General features: G+C 40.7%; 2 protein-coding genes across 2 annotated transcripts in view; both read right to left on the reverse strand.

Moving 5' to 3' along the window:
• Positions 1-8,071, reverse strand: part of LOC121927171 (cytochrome b-245 heavy chain) — a 31,705-nt gene extending 23,634 nt beyond the window's left edge. The window contains exons 1-3 of the mRNA XM_042460781.1: positions 7,979-8,071; positions 2,241-2,336; positions 984-1,094 (exon numbers count right to left, since the gene is read on the reverse strand). Coding sequence (XP_042316715.1) covers positions 984-1,094; positions 2,241-2,336; positions 7,979-8,023 — 252 coding nt within the window. The 5' untranslated portion in view covers positions 8,024-8,071. The remainder of the gene's footprint in view (positions 1-983; positions 1,095-2,240; positions 2,337-7,978) is intronic.
• A 7,706-nt stretch (positions 8,072-15,777) lies between these two features.
• The window catches only part of XK (X-linked Kx blood group), a 29,053-nt gene continuing 21,607 nt past the window's right edge, over positions 15,778-23,223 (reverse strand). The window contains exon 3 of the mRNA XM_042460880.1: positions 15,778-18,149. Coding sequence (XP_042316814.1) covers positions 17,320-18,149 — 830 coding nt within the window. The 3' untranslated portion in view covers positions 15,778-17,319. The remainder of the gene's footprint in view (positions 18,150-23,223) is intronic.

Raw genomic sequence — 23,223 nt, forward strand, 5'->3', positions numbered from 1 at the left:
TGAAGGCAAACAGCAGCAACAATGCTGATATCCCATGTGGTGGTTAGTTCCTACTTCACCTTTGAGCTGAATGGCTCTCGCTGGTGAATCTATCTATGTAATAGATTTATCTCTTCACTGAAACAGATGCATGAATTCTATGCAACTGAAGCTGTTATGTAACTGAAACTACCATTACATGTAACCACTATCCAACTGGGAGTATAAGTACAAATATAAGATTTTGAAATTTGTATTTAGAAATGTCAACTGTGTAAACAACATACATCTATATTGAAAGTAGTTAAGGAGGCATGCTTGGGTGACACTCTCTTGGAGGTGTATGGCAAGCCATTGGAATGAGGAGTAGATTCCACCCATCCATAGTCCAAGATTGGTTAGATAATATTATGGGTGAGCTTTTCTACTCCATGCTTAATACAGATTTCACTCCCTTGCCATCCTGCTCCACAGGAGTGGGAAGGCAGGTGAGCAAAGAGCTCTAATCCTTGAGGTCTTGAAGTAGTGACCACATTTTGAAAGTTCTTCTGTATTTTGTGAAAACAGGAGGGAAAGTTATGTATGACTATATATCATGAATGTTATGCAAAGGGGCCTTTGAGACTAACTGACAAATAGGAGCTGGCACCATGAGCTTTTGTAGACTTGGGCCTACTTCCTCAGATGCACTTGGTCTCGGCTCAAGTCTATGAAAGCTCATGCTACCACCATCTATATTTCAGTCAATCTCAAAGGTTTTGCAAGATCCCTTTGCATGCTGATTTTCCAGACTAACATGGTTATGTCCTTGAATTCTATGATCATGAATGTTGTCATATATGTTTGACACAGGGAGAATGTCACAGAGTACTTTTGAGAAGCTTCGTTAGAACAGGTTGCACCAAATAAATGCAATGTAGATTAAGATAAATCAATCCAAATATTATCTGCATAGGATGGCTACTGCCTTTTATGAAGATGTGAAAGCAAAATCTGCATCTTACCGCACTTGAGCCTCTGAGGAAAGAGAGCAGATTTCGACATACTGGAAGCAGAACCAGCATGCAGTTGAAATTCAGGCATGCTGCAGGTGCCCGGGCCAATGCCAGGTATGGCTAAACATAAGAACATGGAATCATAATTCACCAAAAAGCATTAGCTGAAAAATACATTGGAAAAGAATTAGAAGGCTAATGAATTGAATTTCATGTACCAAGTGAATCCACATTAGATTTATATTACTATATAAGTCTAATGTGGATTCACTTGGTACATTACCTAACTTGGGCTCCAATTTAGATGTGCTGACTAAAACCTTTATGCTGGTTGGGGAATGATGGGAACTATAGTCCAGCTGTAAACACCTGTGGTCTTCCAGATATTGGGGGCATCCACCTCCCATCACCCCCTGCCTGCCAGAATAGGCATTTGCCAAGGATTATGGGAATAGTAGTCCAACAGCATCTGGTGAGTCATACATTGTTAATCTTTGCTCTATGCCCTACCCTGCTGTATGGATGGCATACTCTTGGTTTGTCCCAAAAAGAGTACACCCATTGAATCAATTGTTGAATAATGAGTCGACACAAAGGCAAATCCAATTGATTCAATGGGTCTACTCTAGTCAAGACTAAAAATAGGATTTAGGCCAAAATAATAACTATTTTCACTATCTTTGCCATAGTGTTATATGGATACTACTTTCCCTACTTTCCCTCCCTTGCTCTGTTTCCCCTTCACTGCTGCAATACTGTTTTGGCCCCACAAAACTTGAAAGTATTACATTTTAATAGAGGAAATGTTTTACATGCTTTTAAAAATGTGTGGCTCTTTCCAGGTCATCCACTGTTTTGGATTCTAATGGTGCCTTGTCTCAAGAACCCAGCCAATGGTGGGGAGTGGAGTGGGGTGGGGTTTCTGTGGCTTCAGCTCATGGAATCTTATCATAATGCCATCAGCATTTTTCAAATAACAGCTTTTCAAGTGAGGGACTAGGCAGTTGAGTCTGATAAGAAGTGGGAGAAGAAAAAGGGAAATGCAAACACTTAGAGGAAGTCAACCAAACAGGAAATTTTAGGATTGCTTAAAACTGAACAGGAGGGGACATAACTGGAAAGCTGCATTTTATAACAGTCAGGCTGAAGCCAAATTACAACATTTCAAAAAATTGAATTTTTGTTAAGTATGGATTCCCCTCTTTTGACAGATGAAGTTAATCTTGTCTCTCTACATTACAGAGAAAACAGACATCTAGTACTTACCCCAAGAAGTTCTCTTGTATAGTAGAACTGTGGCCCAAGGTCATATACTAGGTAGTACCACCAGAAGAGGAAGACATTTAAACCCAGCCATACTAACTGAAGGAAGAAATACATATCTGAGATTATTTTCAGTCCTTTACAAGAGGGCGAGGGTAACTTCGGGCTTGGGAGGTATTGATTTGTTCTTTATAGGAACACCAAAGTCCATTAAACAGTGCGAGGTACAAAATAGTGGATGGGAACAAATTATCTATTATACTCATGAACCACAGATTGTACAAATCTACATTTGAGCAGCTATACACAAGGAAGCCTAATACAGAACTTTCACTGTGGACAGCTAGCATAATGCAGTGATTTGAGTATTCGACTTTGACTCTGGAGACCAGGGTTTGAATCCCTGCTCAGCCACAGCAGCCCACTGAGTGACCTTGCACAAGTCACACACTCTCAGCCTCAGAAGATAGCAATGATAACCCCCTTCTGAACAAACGTGCCAAGAAAACCCTGTGACAAGCTTGCCTTAGGGTTACCAGAAGTCAGAAATGGTTTGAAGGCACTCAACAACAACAACGCAGACCAAATTGAAGACAACCAATTAAGATTTATATTTTATAGGTGAGAACCTCTGAAGATAAGGGGAAAGCAAATAGCACATGATTACATATGGCAGACCCTTTTGCAGATCTGCTACAAATCACCCAGAGATCTACTGGTACATTCCAGTCTGCTTTCTGTTTGCTCCTGCAATACAACTTTTGTTAACATACCCACATTTGGTGGTTTATGACAAAGGTTGTATCTGCACTGCGGAAATAATACAGTTTGACACAGCTGTAATTGCCGTTGCTCAATGTTATAGAATTCTAGGATTTGTGGTTTTGTGAGATATTCAGAGACCTCTGTTGCCACAACAAACAACAAATCCCAGGATTCCATAGTATTGAGCCATGGCAGTTAAAGGGGTGCCCAATGGCATTATTTCTGCAGTGCAAATGCAAAGTCTAAGAACTAAATTCTGTTGTTAGTCTTTACTAATGTAGAACCATTAAGTCAGTTGGATTTACTTATGTGTTGACTAACCAGTCAGTAATTGCTTCAACAGGTTTAACGTAGTTGTGACTCACCAACAGGATTCTAATTTAAAGAAGAGAGGTTTAGATTATACCAACTCTTTGGGGTATGCTTGCTACATACAGTGTTTTGCCCTTGATCCTAGGATACTTTTGAGTCTTGTTTTTTTGCATCATGATATTGCTATATCTCTGAAACAAAATTAATGGGAAGGGTCTGCACTTAGTGGGGTGGGAGTGGGAATCAAGTGGTCCCTGGATCCTGTAATTCCCAAACAGCTCATACCCTGAAATTAAATTTAAAATGCTGTGGACAAAAATCATTCAAAGAAGTGTGGTTTTGCCATGTCCACTAGCAACACTGACCTCTTTTTTTCCACACTGTCCTTCCCGCAGAAGCAGAGAGGAGGAGGAGAAGCAAAAGAGTCATTAACTTAAAAAAAAAAAAGACTCGCTGAGATTGGAATGTAATTTCTAGTTCCTAAAAACAGGGATGGTTCAGCAGATGTGGGGTTGAGATGGGCCAAGAATGTCCCTCAACCCTTTGTATGCAACCTTCCCTACTCTAGCAGATACCTGAGGTACTCAGAACCAGTCAGGTGGGTTATCTGCTTAGGATAACCCTAAAGTGAAAACCCAGAAGGTACAAATAGACATGATCAACTTTATGTTTGTACCATTTCATTTAGTATTTAAACCAATTCATTTTAATGATGTCACTGATGTTTTACTTAAGTAGAAAAAGTGAATTTAATTGTCAAAGTACTTTAAAACAATAGTGCCAGTGTCCTATTGGTGACTTACGGGCATATAAGTGTAGTTTACCACACCACGTAATTCCTTTTTTGGACAGGGTGTGGAGGCTAATCACTTGCCCTTCTGAACTTTCCACTGACTGGCAAATGTCATGCAAGGAGCCACTGCTGTCATTTTACTGATGGAGAAGAAAATCATTCAGACCATGAAAGTCTGGCTGCTCTGAGCTCCCAGAGGAAGGTGGATGCACTCTGTTTGAACATACACTTGGGTCTGCTCACAATCAAACTGAGACCAACTCCTTCTCCATGACTTGAATTGCCTCCCCACTTCTCTGCAACAGCAGCAAGGGACCCATCTTGAGGCTTGATAGCGGCCAGGAGAACACAGAAATGCATGTGTGGAGCTATCCATGCACCATAACACTTTCCTAATAGTAAGTTCCCCACTCCAGGTGTAATGCATGTAAACCTTCAGCATAGTAACATTATGTTGTGATTATTCTTAGCCAGGGCTGAAAGCAGTCCACATCTTCTTTTCCTGGGTTCCCAGTTATTCAACATGGGCCAGCACTGAACCTTTACCTTGTCCCACCCGGATCTAAGAGCAATTTCTGGAATTTTCAACAAGGTCTGCAACAGACAATGTTACCTTGGGGGGCAACTAAAAGATAATTCCCCAAGTCAGTCCACAGTGATAGTAGAACCACTGCAGCCACATACAGTGGCCATTGCTACTGACTAGGTCCCAGTGCTTTACCAAATTAGAAGGGAACAGATTTTGGAAAAATGACTCCAGGAATCTCTGGCCATGCTGGCTGAAGGATTCTTCAGGGAGTTGTATTCCAAAACACTGCTCTAGGAAAGAGTGTACTGACATGGAAAGACATTTCACAGAGATAGCATTTTGGTGAGAATCTACTCAAACATGGAGCCTTTCTTGCTCCTGGACCTCTGTCTGTCTGTCTGTCTGTCTGTCTGTCTAAATTTTAACACCAATTCTCAAACAAAACCATAAAAACATATATAGGCGCGTTACAGACCGCCCCTTTGGGGCAGCCTGTAGGCGCACCTTTCCCCGCCAGATCGGGGCCTCAGTGGCCAGAGCGGCAGCCACTGAAGCCCCGATCCATCACTTTCCGGGCTGCGGGGAAGCGGCAAAAGGCCCCTTCCCCGCAGCCTGGAAAGGAGTGTCCTTGGGGCTTCAAGCCCCAAGGATACCCCGCGGCGGCGGGGAGAAGGAGAAAGGGGCCGTTTGGCCCCTTTATCCTTTGGTCCGCTGGGCGCAGCTGTCTGAAGGCTGCCCCCAGCGGACCAAACCAGAAAGGAGCTCCGAAACGGAGCTCCTTCCGGGGTCGCGGAAAGGGCGCCCTAGGCGCCCTGCCGCGACCCCAATACGTCACAACCGCGCCGCCTCGTTTGGAGGCGGCGCGGTCGTCACGTATAGATGACGGCGGCCATGTGGAATGGCCGTCGCCATTTTGTGCGCACACAACACGCACTAGGCTTAGAGCAGTGCAGAAGCACCGCCTCGTCTTAACCCTAGTACGCGCGGAGCGCGTACTTTTAAGCCCATATGTAACGGGCCATAGAGAGAGATGAGAAAACAATATATAGAAAATATAAATAGGGAGGAGGAAATGAAAAAGAATAAACAAACAAAACAAAATACATATATAGATCTAACTAAACTAAAACTAATATATAATACTAACTAGAACACTTAATACTAACAATAGAACACTACACACTAACTAGAACACTACAGACTAAACAGCTTCAGCTGATATGGCAGTTGAGACCCTACCTGGAGCCAGGGGACCTAGAAACGGTTGTACACACGCTGGTAACCTCTCTTCTTGATTTCTGTTATGCACTCTACTTGGGGTTACCCTTGTGCCAAGTTTGGAAGCTTCAACTGGTCCAAAATATGGTAGCCAGACTGATCGCAGGTAAATCCAGATTCGACCATATAACACCGATTTTAAAATCTCTCCACTGGCTGCCTATCAGGCTTCCAGACACAGTACAAGGTGTTGGTTATTACCTTTAAAGCCCTACATGGCTTGGGCCCAGTTTACTTGCGGGGACACCTTTTTCCATACAATCCACCCTGCACACTCAGGTCCTCTGGGAAGAATCTATTGCAGCCAAAGAAGACCAGGCTGGCTGCGGTTTCCCAGAGGACCCTTTTCAGCTGCCACTCCAAAAATTTTGAAATGACCTGCTGGAGGAGATCTGTCGTATCACCTCTCTTGACGCCTTTAAAAAGGCGGTCAAGACAGATCTCTTCTGGCAGACCTTCCCAGACTGACCTCTCATTAAAAGGACTACCGCACCTGCCCCAAGTTATCTCATTCCTATCTGCTATTTTTAAATTGTTTTTAACTATTTTATTGTTTAACTTGTTTTAATGGTTATGTTGAGGGTGGAGGATTGGAGGGCAGAGGGATGGTTGTATTATGTTGATGATACTTGTACTACATATTTTTATTTTCACTGTAACCCGCTTTGATCCATAGGGAGAGGTGGGATATAAATAAATATTATTGTTGTTATTGTTATTATTATTGTTATTATTATTAAAATACTAAAAAACTAATTAACTAAAACACAAAACCTGTAGTCTAGTGAAGTCCAAACTTTAGTCCTCCAAGTGTTTTGAACATCAACTCCCAGAACCCCCTGCCAGCTTGGCCAACAGTCAGGAATTCTTGGAGCTGACGTCCAAAATATCTGGAGAACAAAAAGTGTGGGGAACCATTACTCTAGTCCCATTACAGTTACAACTAGATAACTAAATAATCCTGCTAAAATTATTAAGAACCATACCCACAGACTATTACAACAGTAGATTTCTTATTGCTTAAAAAGTACATAAACAGTTTTCAATCCTTCAAAAAGTCTTCAGTTGGAACCCATGTTAATTTGTCCATTTGGGCTCACTCGGACATTTTAACAATCCAATATTCCACCATGGATGTTTCAATCTGTTTCCAAGTTAACCAAACAATGTTTTTTGCTGCTGTCATCATACAGTGGAGAAGCTCCTGGATCCTTCTTCATGTCATGAGTAATGAAGTATTTATCAAGTCCTACTAAATCCATCAAAGTTGGAGTTTAAAGTTATGCATGTATTTACATGTACATGCATATACTAAAAAAAAAAAAAAAACCTTTAACTTTTTGAGAGATTTGTCAAACACAGATTGAAAATCTCATGGGTTGTACATTGTACCAGTTCTTTAAATGTGATAGTTATCAAACTTAATTATCAGTTTCATCAATAATAAATGAATATGCATAACTTTTCCAATAACAAGACAGATTTCATGTTATTGGTATGCAATTCTTTAAAAAATATGTAGTGAATTATATGGGTTATATGAAAGGATGGCTCTTGTGTGGCATGCAACACAAATAAAAAAAAATTATTCATAATGATCCTCTTACATTACCTGTCATTTTTTTCTTTACTAGCATAAATGTCTACTTAGTTTTAGAGACAACCTAGTCTCACATATAATAAGAAAGTCTGAGAACTCCAGTGTTGCTTCTATATGTCATGACGTCTGTGTCCATTTCATTTACTGCCTGTCTTCGAATGCAATACTTTTGTCCTTGACTGAAGCATTTGAGACCAAATTGGCAAAATCAAAGAAATATACATTTTCTTAAGAGTACAATTAATTGATTCAAATAACCATTTACAATGTGTAATACTTTTAATGCATGACTTCAACAGTAAGAACATTTATGTCGTTAACAGAATCCTTTAAAAAGTTGCAAGACATTTCACAATTAGATGTTAAGCATTTATTTAAATATTCTGGGGTAGAAAGAGGTTTTCATGAAATTAATCAAGTAGAAATTCTGAAAATGACTTTAAATGTATGGTTGTTGTACTTACAATGACAAATATGGAGAGTCCCTCGTTTTCCACCCAGTTGCCCATGATGATGACTGCGTGAGAGAGATTGAACTGGTGTTGCTTATTGTGAGGTATGTGACTCTTAAAAGAATTACAGTGAAAGGAAGTGAAAGCTAGGGCAACCTTGCCACAGCTTGTTTCCCCTTTTCACTGTGCATGCAACAGCTAATTATTCAAACACTGAAACTGTTTTTAACTTCTGCTTCTCCACAACAGAAACCCATAGTTAAATGAATGGAATTGTAGAAGTGAATGGGTTTACTTCTTCTGTAGTCAATGGTCTGCAGACTGCATCTTATTTCCTCACTCACTTAATGGGTGAAGAGGGTTCTTTTCACCAACTCCCCTAGCACTGCCAATCTTTTGCACTATACACTTCACTATATATCCTTAATTTCCAGGATTGAAGGGACACAAGGGATTTTGGAAGCAAGGGCACAATGCAGTAATGTAGCTATACAGAGGGGATGAAATAACAGCATTGCCTCCAAAAAAAAATTCTCCCCCCTGTAATTAATAAGCCGGCATCTTTATCTCTATGTTTATGGAGATGCTGAGACAACAACAGATGTCATGTTTCTTTTTAATGGAACAATGTGAATAATCTCACTCATGTATTCCAGGTGAGCTATTTTACACTATGGAAATGCATCTCTGTGAGTTTTGTTGCTCACACATGCCAGCACTTGAATAAACCTGGTAGTCCATTATGTGAATGTCTTTGAAACATGTTCAGGACATGTATAGTTTAATCCTGAGTCTATTTGCATCAGTTATTCTCACTGCCAACACTACAAATCTTTTTTTTTAAACCCAAGAAAAACCCCAGGCTACAATTTACCCAGGGGGGGGGGGGGGGGGGGGCGGGGGGGGCCCCCCCCCCCCCCAAAAAAAACTTAATCAGGTGCATTTGGGATGCATTTGAATAATGGAGGTTCAACCTAAATTCATCCTGGATTATTTTCACCATCTGAATAACTCCCACGTCAATGAAAGCTTATGCTACATCTTCTTTAACACAGGAGATTATCGCACCCGTTTTTCTCCTGTGTTGGGCATGGGCTGGGTATGGGCGTAAACCACTTAAAAACAGATGTTTTTGCATGCCACCATGCCCAGCTCAGAAGCACTGTGTACCTGATCCAGACTTTGCAAAGAATGGGACTTTACAAAGTCTGGGAGAAGCCTCTGAGTTGGGCATGGAGGTATGTGAAAACATCCATTTTTAAGTGATTTATGCCCATACTCAGCCCATGCCCAACTCAGAAGAAAAACACATGCAATAATCTCCACAGTCTCAAAGTCGATTATCACACAGAGGAGGCAAGCGACCTCCTCACGTCATTAAATCATCATTAAATCCTGTTAATTGCAAAATTGGGGGGAAAGATTATCACACCCCAGCATACTTCTCCTGTTCTTGTCCTCTCTGTAAAAAGTAATTGAGGTGTAATTTGGTATTAACAGGAGTTTTCGTTAATACCAAATGATGCCTCCAATACTTTTTACAGATGGGACAAGAATGGGAGAAGTGTGCTGGGGTGTGATAATCTTCTCCCTGATCACACAATTAACAGCATTAAATGACTATTTGGTGACAGGAGGAGGACACTTGCCTCCTGTGTGATAAGGCTGAAAGCTGCTACAAGATCTCTTTACAAACTGACATTTCAGACACAGCTATGTCTCTAAATCCATAAAATAGTGTAATACAGTCAGCCCTTCTTATACACGGATTTTTTATACATGGATTCAAGCATCCATGGTTGAATTGCAAATGTTCCAAAAAAGTATAAATTTCAAATATCAAACCTTGATTTTCCATTTTTTATAAGGGACACCATTTTGCTATGTCATTATATTTAATGGGCCTTGAGGATCCACGGATTTTGTTATCCACGGGGGATCCTGGAACCAAACTCCAGCGTATAACAAGGGTCTACTGTACTGGTAGCTTGTCTCATACCATGACACATTGAATACGACTACTAAATTTTCCTTCCTTAAGGTCTGTAAACCTTCAGAACAACAGTAAATGCTAGAAAACTACAATTCTAATCCTAAACCCACTTACCTGGAGTATGTTTTGTTGAACTGAACGTGGTTTATTTCTACACATTTGTACACTTACACAGTTAACCTGTCTGAGCTGTTATTGCTCTTTTGCCTCAACTTTAATTCATGCACAAAGTTCTCTCATTGCCTGCTTCATAATTTTTTTTGATTCCTTGCATTATCTGATGAAGTACCATAAAGAAAGGGGTTGCACATTTTTGACAGTGGGATAGAAAGCTACAAATGTTCTTCTTTGGTAATTAAATTCCAGTTTGTGTGGTGTAATGGTTTGACCACTGGGTTATGACTCTGGAGAGCAGGAGTCAAATCCCACTTTATCATACCCACTAGGTGACCTTGGACAAGTCACACACTCTCAGTCTCAGAAGATGGCAATGGTAAACTCCTTCTGAAGAAACCTGCAAGAAAACCCTAAGTTAGGTTTGCTTTAGGGTCCCCCTAAGTCAAAAATGACTTGGAGGGATATAACAACAACAAGTGTGTGTGACAATACCTGAATATGGGTTTATTTTCTATGCTTTTCAGCAACCATTGGTGTCAATTTTGTACTGTATTGCATCTTTGTTTATTTATATATAGAATTTCTGTATTTTCTCCCACAAGAAAAAAGGGAGCTAAGTCTCCAAGGGCTCTGTATATAGATGTTCTTAATTTTTTAAATTTTGAAACCATTCCATTGTGTTTTGGTCTGTGTCATTATTTTAATGGCCTTCTTCAGGGGCAATATATGAAACTAGCAGCAGATATTTCTGGATAAAAAATCATCAGTCCACCCATTCAGGTAAAAAATTGTTTTTAACCCTGGGACCCCCAGGTATTTCCAAATGTAGTGGAAATCGTCTCCACACCCTCTAAAGCACTCAGAGCCCTTTCTGTGGGCACACATGCCATCGCCCCAGCATGGAGTTTGCTACTAGAAAGCCAGAGGGACATAGCACTTTGAAAAAAATAGTGGGTTTTGGGTTGCAGTTTGGGCACTTGGTCTCTAAAACATTTGCCATCACTGCTCTAGAGGGTGTTTGGGAACTTTTTGTTACCCTTAAGTATCCCCAGAGGCCACAAAGAGCCTTGAGGACACACTTTTCCTCTCCCCGCATGGACAGACTTTATGCCACTGCTGAATGGTAGGTGGTGATGTACCAGCAGTTTTCAATACTATATTGGGATTTATGCTGAAATTGATGCTGATATCCATTATAGCAAAAGTATAGAATAGCTGGTACAAAGCTATAACAGTTGAACCAAGTTATTGACAATTGGTACGTAGAGAGATCTTGTAGCACCTTTGAGACTAAAAGAAAGAAATTGGCAATATGAGTTTCATAGACTAAAGAGGCTGTGCAGACTGGCAGGAAAAGCCATTCTGGCAAAGGAGTTGAGGTATGAACCAGGCCCAATTTAGGAAGGACCTCAAAACCTTCCTATTCCAGCAGGCATTCCCCGATTAAAGATCCTTTGGGCCTCCCTCCTCTTCCGTGGCCATGAGGATGGGCTATTGGGGGCATTTTATCTGTTTTTAAGATGCTGTATTTTTATTGTATGTTTTTAATCTTTTGTAATTTGATTGTATTGTGTTTTGTATTTTGTAAGCCGCCCTGATCTTTTGGAAGGGCGGGATATAAATAAAATTTCATTTCATTTTCATTTCATGACATCCATACCTCTGACCCCAGGCTGGCATGATGCTGTGCAGCATCAAAGCACTCCTCTGCTGCTGCCACCACATGATGCAGCACCAAAGGAGCACCTTAAAGCCACGTAGGTACAGCTATCATGCCCTTTCCAGGGCACGAAAAGGAGCCAATTTTTACAGCTCCTTTTTGCACCCTGGAAAAGCCAGATCAGGGTCGCGGTGTAGATGTATACCTTTTATCATTTGTATATATCATTTGTTGTTTCCCTCTTTCCTTTACTACATAGATTACCATCTTGACTCATCATTTATTTGTCCATTTATTTACTTTTTGCTGCCCTCTTCTGGTGTACACAGAAGGCATAAAGCAGGAGTTCTGTGTTACATTCAAAAAGGACAAAACTTTCCCATGGTAGAAAAGTGTTCTGCCTTTCTCCAGAACAGCTCTATTTCCTTCTATTTTTGCCTTTCTGTGTGCAGTCAAGTCATTACATGCCATTTGTGTTTTCTTTCTGACCAGCATACTCCTTAGGGGAAAAGATGTAAATATCATACAGGTGGGAAATTAAATCCAAGCATGTTTTAATTGTTTCCTACTTCCTTGCAATAGGAGCCTTAAAAAAGAAATTTATAAAATCAATTGTAAGTTTAATAAGAAATTTAATTTGTTGTGGAGTAGTCATGGTAGAGCGATCTGGGGGGGAAAAGGGCTATAAAATGCAATTCAGATGTTTGCGCCACTAAAATAAATGAGGGTTATGGAAGAACTGTTCTCACAGTTGGAATGCCAAGGTCAGGTAAAATGCTAAAGGGAGTAGAGTTACACCATTTTTTTGTTTCTATATACAGCGTCATCTGCAGATTCCCCCCCCCCCCCTGCAATAGTCCTGGTAGCAACATATCATACTAATAGTTATAAACCTCTTCGTTAGGAAGTTTCCTTGGTCTCAATTTTCCTTTATGACCAATGAGACACAATGTGGTCTGCCAAGCATGATTGAGCATGAATGTGATAAAGTGTTGTATCACTAACCACCACTCCTAACACATTGCAGGAACAGTTGTGGTGCCCCAAGTTCTCCTAAGGGGCTAATGCAGCCCCCTAGCCTTCCACAGTTGTCCATTCCTGGCATAAAGCAGAACTTTAAATATATCAGAATGAGTAGGTAAATTGCATCATTAGAATCAGCTGATGCACAATGTTAATATATTTGAAAAATACCAGCATGTTCTTGAATAGAAGTTTGGGCCATAAACAATGGCATCACTAGGATTGGTGTCACCCAGTGAAGTCACCACCTCCCATTGACCTCCTCCCATATCACAACCATACAGTATCCTTAGTCATGGTTTTTGTACTAATTTCCTTATAAACCATAATTCCTATATATCACTGAATGTAATGGTAATAGTTGTGACAAAAACAACTGGCAAAATTAAAATTATCTTCAAAGTAGAGTATCATATGCACAGAATAAATGTGTTTGCATATACATAATTTCATGCGATTAAAGTGAAAATTTTGTAAAAATGTAATGCTTTAAAATAATTTTTTAAATTTTTTAAATTTAATTTTAAAAAACCTGGGGCTTCTTGTTTTTCCTCCCACTGAGCCTCACTCCACTCACACCATCTCTTCATCATTTTAAGGAGATCCAGGTAAATGCCACAGCCTGTTTCTGCCAAAATACAGATTCTGAGGAGCAGTGGTGTCACCCCCACTTAGTGTGTCTCCTGGTGCAGTCCTCTCCTCCTGCATGCCCCCTAGTGATGCCACTGGCCATAAACTTCACTGGATAGTCTTAAGCAGGTCACCTCTTTTCAGATTTGGTTTACATATTTGCATAAAGGAAAAAATGGTTACATACTATGCATTCATGCCACACATATGAGCAACAATATTAATGCATTTAAAATATATGTTCATGTTGATGACATGTTATTCAACGATTTGTTAGAATTTATGGAGATCTATCCAATTTGATATTTAATGTCTTACTTAGAAAAGGAGTCTGAAATAATTTTATTAAAATGTATAGTCTAAAATAGAAAAAAGAAGCAGAGTCAAAAAACTGCAGCAAGGGGAAAGAGCACCCTTTTTTGGACTGCAAAGGTTTTTGTTTTCATGTTAATACAAAGTCTTGTAAAATGTGACTTCAGAGGCATAAACCCCATTGTTTGCCCCAACTAGAATAGACCCTTTGAACCAAGTGTCCTCCAACACTTCACAGATAAACCAGGACATATAGAATTGGAAGAGACCACAAGGGCCATCCAGTCCAACTTCCTGCCATTCAGGAATACACAATCAATTCACCCTGACAGATGGCCATCCAGCCTTTGTTTAAAACCCTCTAAGAAGGAGACTCCACCACTCTCCGAGGGACTGTGCTCCACTGTTGAACAGATCTTACCATCAAGATGTTCTTCTTAAAGTTCAGGTGGAATCTCTTTTCCTGTAGATTGAATGCACTGCTCCATGTCCTAGTCTCTGGAGAACCAAACAACAAGCTTAATTCTGAAGATGACACCCCTTCAAAAACTTAAATATAGCTATCATGTCACCCCTTAACCTTCTCTTCCCCAGGCTAAACATATCAAGCTCTCTAAGCTGCCCCTCATAGTGCATGGTTTCCAGACCCTTCATCATTTTGGTCACCCTCCTTTGAGGGTGTCCACATCCTTCTTGAATTGTGCTGCCTAGAACTGGATACAATATTCCCAGTGAGATCTGATCAAGGCAAAACAGAGTGGCACTATCACTTCCCTTGATCTAGATACTATTATTGATGTAGCCTAGAATTGCATTGGCTTTCTTAGCTTCCACATCACATTGTTGACTCGTGTGCAGCCTGTGGTCCACTAAGACTCCAAGATCTTGTTTGCATGTACTACCATCAAGTCAGGTATCTCCCATCTATGATTCTATGACTTCATTTTTACTGCTCAAGTATAGGATCCTACATTAATCCCTATTGAAATTAATTTTGTTAGTTTTGGCCAGCTTTCTAATCTGTGACGGTCATTTTGAATTCTGATCCTGTCCTCTGGGTATTAGCTATCTGCACATTGGATAAGCATGTAATCTATTATATTATTTAATTCATTGGTAAACATGTTGGATAGCACTGGGCCGAGGACTGAACAATGTGGCACCTTGCTGGTCACTTCTCTCCAGGATGTAGAATGCTACATCCACAGCATTCCCTTCATCTATCAAGTTGGCAATTTTATCAAAAAAGAAAAGAAAAGAGAGGTCAAATTAGTTTGGTACGGCTGGTTTTTGAGAAACCTGTGTTGGATTTTAGTGATTATGACATTGCTTTCCAAATGCTTACAGACTGTCGGTTTAATTATCTGCTCTAGTAAATGTGGCTGGGCAGCATTAGAGTGTGTAAAGATGGCAAAAGTTTGAAATGAACAAGAATAGACAAGAGGCTGCAGCAGTTTGCTTTTCATGGAACATACTGGGAAAGGCAAGATTCTGATCCCTCTCCTCTCCTGAGTTAATTGCATGCAAACTACTTTTGCACTCTGAAGTCAATCTTCAGCAACTAAATTAAAATAAGGGCAAAGCTGGAAAGTGGGGGGGGGGGGGGGGGGAGAAGGAAGAAACTGGAAATTTTGAAAGCAGCTGAAAAAGCGGAACAGAAGATTAATTGAGACTATCACTGTTAAAATGGGACATGGGAAGGAGAGCTATGGAAACTTAGTAAATTAACAACTGCCTATATTCCATTGTTTCTACTAGAAGTTTTCTTTAGTTGTGACTACCACTAGGGCAGTGGGGAGTACAACAAATAAAAAACCAAGTAAAAATACTCTTTAAAACACATAAAAATTACACACAATTAAAGCAATCAGAAATGCCTCTCTGGTTTTAGGGACCAAAGGAACAGTACAATCATGGCTGTCTACTGGAGGTTCAAGAGACAGGGAGCCAGCATGGTCTCCCTTGGTAAAGAGTTCTTCTGCCAGGGTGCCACTACAGAAAAAGCCTTATCATCCCCTGCCATCCCCACCCCATCCATCAAGAAAAGCCAATTGGATTGTCAGCTAAAACTTTTATTTAACAATAGTAATGCCATGATTCAGCTTTGGTGGCTGGGGGCAGACTGTGTAGCACACACAGTTCTACCTGAATGCCACATTAACAGTCTCTGCCCAGCAGTGTCTTCTGTCTCATAGAACAGAACTTGTCCCAAACATGATTCATTACAGCCAACAACTGTTTTCAAAGATCAGGAATTTTATTCTGGAAGGAAATCAGTCCACCAAATATAAAACAGTAAGACCAGTTCCTCTTGGAGGGGAATAATATTCCAGAACTTGGCTACATGTGAACAGATACTCTAACAGTATTATACCTGATATAAAAAGATAAAATGTTATACATATTTGTAATCCTAATACTTGACTGCTGGTCCCACCTACTATACTGGGTGGTACTCTTCAAGATAAGGCTAGTGGCACTTGCTTGAGAACTGGGCTGAAGGTGATGCATATTTGAGGATTGTTGAGGAATGATGCCACCCTGGACCAGTTTAGAACCACTTTGGATTTAGTAACTATGGTGCAAACAAATGTCAGCACTTCAGTAACAAGAACAGATCTTTCTTATTGATTGGCAAATAAATGCTTTTCTGTCTTACATTGCTTTACAGTTCCTATTTCATTTATCTTGTTTTTAGACCTGTTAGCTTTGATGTAATGGAAATATTTATATGAAACAGCAGTTATTGACCATAAAACACTGCTAGCACTGTCTTCCAATAATATTAACATTCCCTTAGCTACTGCTGTACATTGTGCCCACCCACCAAAGCCTTTTTCAGTACTGTGCAAAGTAATAACACAATTAAGCAAGTCAAGCAAATATATCACAGAAACAAATCTTAAAACCAAGTCTTCAAACTGCCTTTTTGAGACAGTCAACATCTATGGCATGTAGAAGGAAAATCAGGTTGGTAGAGGGGAGGAGGAACACCAATGGCTTAAATTAAGCAGTCAAGTTCTTCTTGCATCTTCCATTCTGCACTCAGATCAGCATAGATGAGATAAATTCATACAATACATCACAGGGAAAAAAATCTGGCATGGGGGAGGGGGGCTCGGTCTATATAAATATTTAAAGAAAACTCATGAGCTTTCCATCCTTCTCTTTTCCATTGATGAATTGAAATTTTTGTATGAAAAAGAGTTCCTTTGCCAGCCACTTTGAAACTATATTGTCTATTCCAAAGCAATGAAAGGATGTTTAACACCCCCCCCCCCCGATCTAAATTCAGCACTTTGTATAGCAAATTATCCAGAAGGTGTGACCAATAATGACTAATACTCCATTTTATCTTCATATAGGGTGAACAGCCAAACCTGTATTGCAGCAGCTTACTAACACAACATGCCTCGTACCATGATAACCCAAGGTATAATCAGAAGACATGCTTCCATGCAAAACCTACAACTATCTTCTTAAACATATCCAATGACAAATAGCGAAATAGACATTATCACTTCCTCAGAGTGAGACACACATGGCTTGGAGGCAGTGATCTATGGCTATGTGATGTTTACCTTATATGTGTCAATTCTTGAACATCAAATACCTGGTCTAAGCATTGGAAGAAACACTTTGGTGGACATTTCCATTCTGGGTTTCATTTGCTTTGTAACTGGCAAGGGTGTCATTTTCAGTATCCTCTGTGGATTTCAAGTCTGCCTTTTCCACTGAAGAGCTAGATGCAAGAGGTTTGCAGACGTAACAAAAGAACTTGAAGCATAGCACCAATCCTTCTGAAATATTGGAGGAGAAAAGCTTTTTACATGGGTGGCAAAACTGGTAGAACACAAGCATGAAAAGGACAGCTATGCAATAGCCAATGAGCAACTGCAGGAACAGCATTGGGGCACATACATAAGTGTAGATATCCGTCTTGTACATATACCACATCAACAAGAGAAAAGCATTCTCAAGAAACCTCAGTAAGTAATATAAAGCCAACCTACACCAGTTTTGAGATTTGTCAATTAAATCAGCATCGTTAAGCTTCAGTTGAACAGCTGACCAGCAAAACATATTGATACCAGCATACAGGAAAGTGAGAAGGCATAAGACAATGGTGGTGCCCACCTTGCTCAAAGCCTTCTCTATATTTTCTGGCAAAGTACATTTACTTTGCCAGAAGAGAATCCATGGGTGAAAGAAAAAGGCAAAGAAGTTCACAAGCACCACAGGAAGGGTCCAGATCTGAAGGACGGAACTGAAGAGGACAAGGACTATCACCCTTGTAGCTATCTCAAAGCTCCTCCAGAGGAAGATGCAGAGATAAGCAGCTGGTTTGACACTCACATCGTAGTCGTCATACTTGATCTTAATGGCCAGGATGTTGCATCGCAGTGCTCCATATACAATAGACAGGAGAGAAAGGGTCATGAAGATGCCTGAAGAAATGAAACACAAGCAGAATTTTCTGAAAGCAGCAAAGTTTAGATAACAAAATCCAGGAAGGTTCAGTATTTGGGACTCCTCAAGTAGCACTAATCTGATACAGTTTATACTGTCTTCTAAGTATCTCAGAACACATTTTCCTAGTTCCAAGTGCTTAATGTTTTCCACAGCAAAATGCTGAGAAATAAGCTCCAGAACAGAAATACATGCATATGCATGGTCTCCATCTTATACTGAAGTTTCTCCTGAACCATTTTTTAACACAAGTAGGGGAGGTGTAGCTCTACCTAGGCCACCCCCCCACCCCCCCACCCCGATAAACTGCCTCTGCCCTGAATATGGAGGCTAACAAAAGGCTCAAATAATATTGAGTACAAATTGAAGGCTTTTTAAAAAGTTCCTATGTGAATAGTGGAAGTGGGGTAGAAGAATTTAGGGGGGAAATCTGGCAGAAGTTTAAACTTCACTTCCTGCCCATTAGAGTCTAAGTACAGAGTGGACCATGATGCATTTATTTGTAAGTTTATAGTGTGAGGCCAATAGCATATTATGTATATTGTTTAGCTTTGAGTAGAAGAATTCCAATTAGAGAACTTCAAGTGAACCAAGTTTTACTTCAAATGATGGGCAAACCTGGTGTGATCCATGACATTTCCTGATCAGCTTGTCCCCCTCCCTGCCCCTGAACCTGCTTCCTGTAGAAATTGAAAAGTGCTTCGCATGTGAGTGAATGGAGGGTTTTTCTCCAAGTTCTCAATGCATTGTGAAAATATTTATTTATCAAGTCTTAAGCAAGTTGCAAGCAAGAAAATTCTAAAAAAAAAAAATCTGTGATAATGAAAATACACATTTCCCTGAAGGTGTAGATATTCCTGAAATGAATCAGGAATAACAAAATACTAGAGCATCTATCTCCTTTTTGGTCTAATGTTGGCTTCTATAGATTTTCTTTTTTCTTAAAGGATATGTCATTCACTTTACTGTAGTACTATAAAGAAACCCCTTCCTTACACTAGACCACTTATTAGGATGGTGAAAGATGCTAGAAGAGACTCACTTCACCCTGGTTAGCTCATCTTGCCTGCTGCTCACATAAGCTGTAAACAGGCACAGCTATCTCATAGGACAATCCCTCCAATAAGATTCAGATACTTCATAAAGCAATACTAGATCAGGGCAAAGGGTGGAGCATCCAGGCATTCATTCCTCCCCATTTGGATTTGGGCCAATGTGTGGGTGCATCAAAAGTAGCTAGAAGCAGGAACAATCTGTGATACTGCATATCATTATCCATATGTGGTGGTTTTGCCATAAGGTGCAATGATTCTGGCAGACGATTTTCTCTGAAATAGGTTACAAAGAACTGATCAGTCTTGCCTGTCTGAATGCCAGGCTGAAGAGTGCACTAAACTGGAAAAATAACAATTAACTCTCTTTAACCCACTGGAAAATAGATCATGCATACTGTGCTCATGGAAAACCTAAGTCCACATGTTCATAATTTTAGAAATAATTAAGGACACAGTGGTAAAATATAAGTTTGCCATCATCTCATTTCACATGTAAACAACATTATCCAATACCTACATTCCACACAAACCTACAGTATATGTTGGGTTAAAACAAGGTGGGAAAGTGTGGTCTGGGGCCAGCTCTCCCTCTTTCTAGCAAATACAGAAACTGGACTGCCATCTTTTAAACAGATTGTGGGGCCGCCTTCTACTGTTTTAACATTGAAAAGTATCCATTTTTTAAAAGTAGAAATATTTTTAAAGTAGAAATAGACTGCTGGTGGGATTTGTGGAGGCACTTTTAATAGCCAGGTGGCTCCAGAGTGGTCCCAGAAGAAGATCTTCCACAATTCCCTCCTTTTCTCTTACTATTATTGTTGTGTGCCTTCAAGTCATTTCTGACTTATGGCAACACTAAGATCTGTATCATGGTGTTTTCTTGGCAAGATTTGTTCAGAGGTAGTTTGCCTTTGCCTGAGGCTGAGAGCATGTGACTTGTGCAAGATCAGGTGGGTTCCATGGCCAAGTGGAGATTTGAACCCTGGTCTCCAGAGTCATAGTCCAGCACCCAAAACACTACATCACACTGTATATCATTGTATCTTCAACACCTAACAACATGTTTTCCCAATTAACTTTACTGTTTTGTTGATGAATGATATATTGTTGTATTTTGTCTGTCTTTAGATTTAAAAAAAAGAACAAAGTGTGATTGGCACACCCTTGTTAATCAAATGGTACATCTCTTTAAGCTGTCATGCCCTGCCTCGAGAACATGGATGTGGACTCTGACTCAGAGACTGTAGCAGTGGACCTGCTGGAACCTTTGATTCTGCTCTGTTTTCTACTTTTGTCCTGTGTTGGTGTGTGATACAGTCCTCCTGGACTGCAGCACAGAAACTTTCAATGTCTTCTTCTTCTGCCTCTGTAGCTGGGGCATAGACTTGGGTTGTGGTTATAATGATGGATTTTCCTTGAATTCTTATTGATATTGGCGGGTTATAAACCGCCGCTTTGAGGCGGTCTGCTGCCGCCGCCGTTTGCTCCGTGCGGGAGCTGCAGCAGCCACACCGCGCGGCTCCCGCACGGACCGAAAAAGAAGCTCCAAAATGGAGCTTCTTCTTGCGGTGCTTCTGTGACGTCGCGAGGCTCCAGGGGCGCATTCGCGACGTCACAGACGCCGTGACACGTTCGGACGCACAGCGTCCGATACGTAAAGATGGCGCCGGCCATGTGGAATGGCCGGCGCCATATTGTACGGACAGAGTCCGTATTAGAGCCAGGGGCGTCTAGAAGAGACGCCCCTTTTTTAAAATGGGACGTCCGGAGGACGTTTGTAACCCGCCTTTATTTGGTCAAACTTTGCTTTATATCCTTTGACTGCTTCTGCTACATCTTTCCTCACAATTAATGCCACCCTATTTCTTCTTAGATTTTCATTTCCTAAGTAAAACACTGTGTAATCATCGGACTCAAAATGTCCCATTCACCCCAAGTATCACAATGTTTATACTTCAATTTCTTATTTTGTTGGGTCTAGTCTCCTCTGGTTCTTGCTTTATTATAATATGTGTTGTGCAGCTTTGGACTTTCCTTTCACATCAACAGCTGAACGTCCTAGTTGGCTTGAGTCCAGTTGTATCCTTAACCACAGGACTACTCATAGTTGACCTCTGTTGTACTCCAGCAGCTTGCTGACCTGGGAGTCTCATCTTCTGGCACTATCACTTGTTTCATTTTGGATTGCCCCATCATAGGATTTTCATTGTAAAAGACATTCAAAAGGGGCTTACTGTGTGTCCTTCTGTGGAGTACTAAAAAGTGTTATCTATGGTGCTACTGCCATTGTCTGTGAGAGAACTTCTGCAAGAGTCACACTCCATTACTGTTGCTGCCTAGTACCTATTTGGCACATTTAGTCTTGTTCCTCAACAAAAGCCTGTCTGACACAAGAAATCCTACTAGCAGCATTGCCGCTATCAGCACAGCCTTTTGCCTCAGGGAGCATGCAATTCCACCTTTATGGAAAGGTAGTGCCATTGGTGGGCATTACTGGCATTAGCCATGATAATTATGTCCTTCTACTGACAAGGAATAGCACAAAGTACAAGACATTATTTTATGCCAAGGAACAAGAAATAAATTATTCAGTTAACTTCTCAAACCAGCTTTTCCATGCACAGAGTTTGAAATTATGGCCTAAATACACAAAATTTCCAGGCTATTGCAAGCTAAACACAAAGTCATTAACACTCACTGTAATTCCTGTTGCAATCAATGAAACTACAGTACATCTCTTTGTTGATTGTAGCCATTTATACCCACTGTTCATTTTCCCTTTGTATGAATCTTTTACTTTCTATAGAGGGGAAAAACATAACATGTGCAGGAGTTACCAGAAAATAATAAGAGTTTCTAGATTACACAATAAGAGTTTCTAGATCTATACATCTAGATCTGCACAGCTCCACAGCCACTCAGACATGCTGGCTCTCTCAATATTTCTTTGTTGAGGTTGGTACTTGGCACTGCCATTACCTTGATACTCTGCTCTAGAACCCATTTTGTTCTGAAAGCAGCACCATGGCAAACTGCTAGGTGTGACATGAAGTCTCTGAAGCTGTTGCTAAGATAAAAAATATTTGTAAATGTCCAGAGGTGGGCAAACTGTGGCCTATGGTCTATATGTGGTTCTTGAGACCACAATTTGCAACTTTTGAAGGCCCCAGACCCCCAATTTTTAACAGACCCACTCCAAATGGGCCAACACTCCTGCAAAATGTAGCAGTTTAGCTCCAAAAAACCCCAACCTGTCAAGGGTTAAATCCAGCACACTGGAAAATGCTTGGATGTGTGTGTGTGTCTGACAATGAGCATCTAGCCTGGGAAGGACAAGGTTGATCAAGCACAGCTGATGCTCATAGGCTCAAGGACACTCTGGTGCCTGCATGCACTAAGCCTGGATGATGAAACATCTAGTTGGATTGTACAGGGGGACACTTTAGAATGTTACATAGGAAGTCACTGAGTTTGGGAGACCACATGGTCTGAAGGCTATATAAACTCAGGGGCTTCTAGTGATTGCTTTGTGGGTTGTTAGTAGGAGTTGGTATTCGTTTGTGATCTGTATTATAGCACTGTAAATAAAGCACTTCGGGAGACTTGGCTTGTCTGGTTGTTTATCAGCTGAAGCCTGGCATCGGTTGCTGAGAGTCCCTGGAGGTTCCTGCATTTCTTCAGTTTCTGGAAGACATCCAGCTGCTATCTCAACTGAGGACTGAGAACCACGTTTCTGAATTTGCCAGTCTACTCTGCCGTATGCCAGCATTGGCTACAGGGCTCAGATGAGTTGCTGACACAACCTTCCCACTTCCCCATACGTCCCCATTACCTAAAAATGAAAAGATGTGACATCATTTCCAGCTGTGTCAGGTGAGCTGGTTTGGCCCACCAGGGAACCTACAGGTATGAGAAAGGGTCACCTTCTCAGTTGTCCACCCCAGAATAGATTTATGATAGCTATTCCCATGTAGCTGTGGAACTAGGCAAACACCTA

The sequence above is a fragment of the Sceloporus undulatus genome, chromosome 3 (genome assembly GCF_019175285.1).
Source record: "Sceloporus undulatus isolate JIND9_A2432 ecotype Alabama chromosome 3, SceUnd_v1.1, whole genome shotgun sequence".
NCBI classification, from domain to species: Eukaryota; Metazoa; Chordata; class Lepidosauria; order Squamata; family Phrynosomatidae; genus Sceloporus; species Sceloporus undulatus.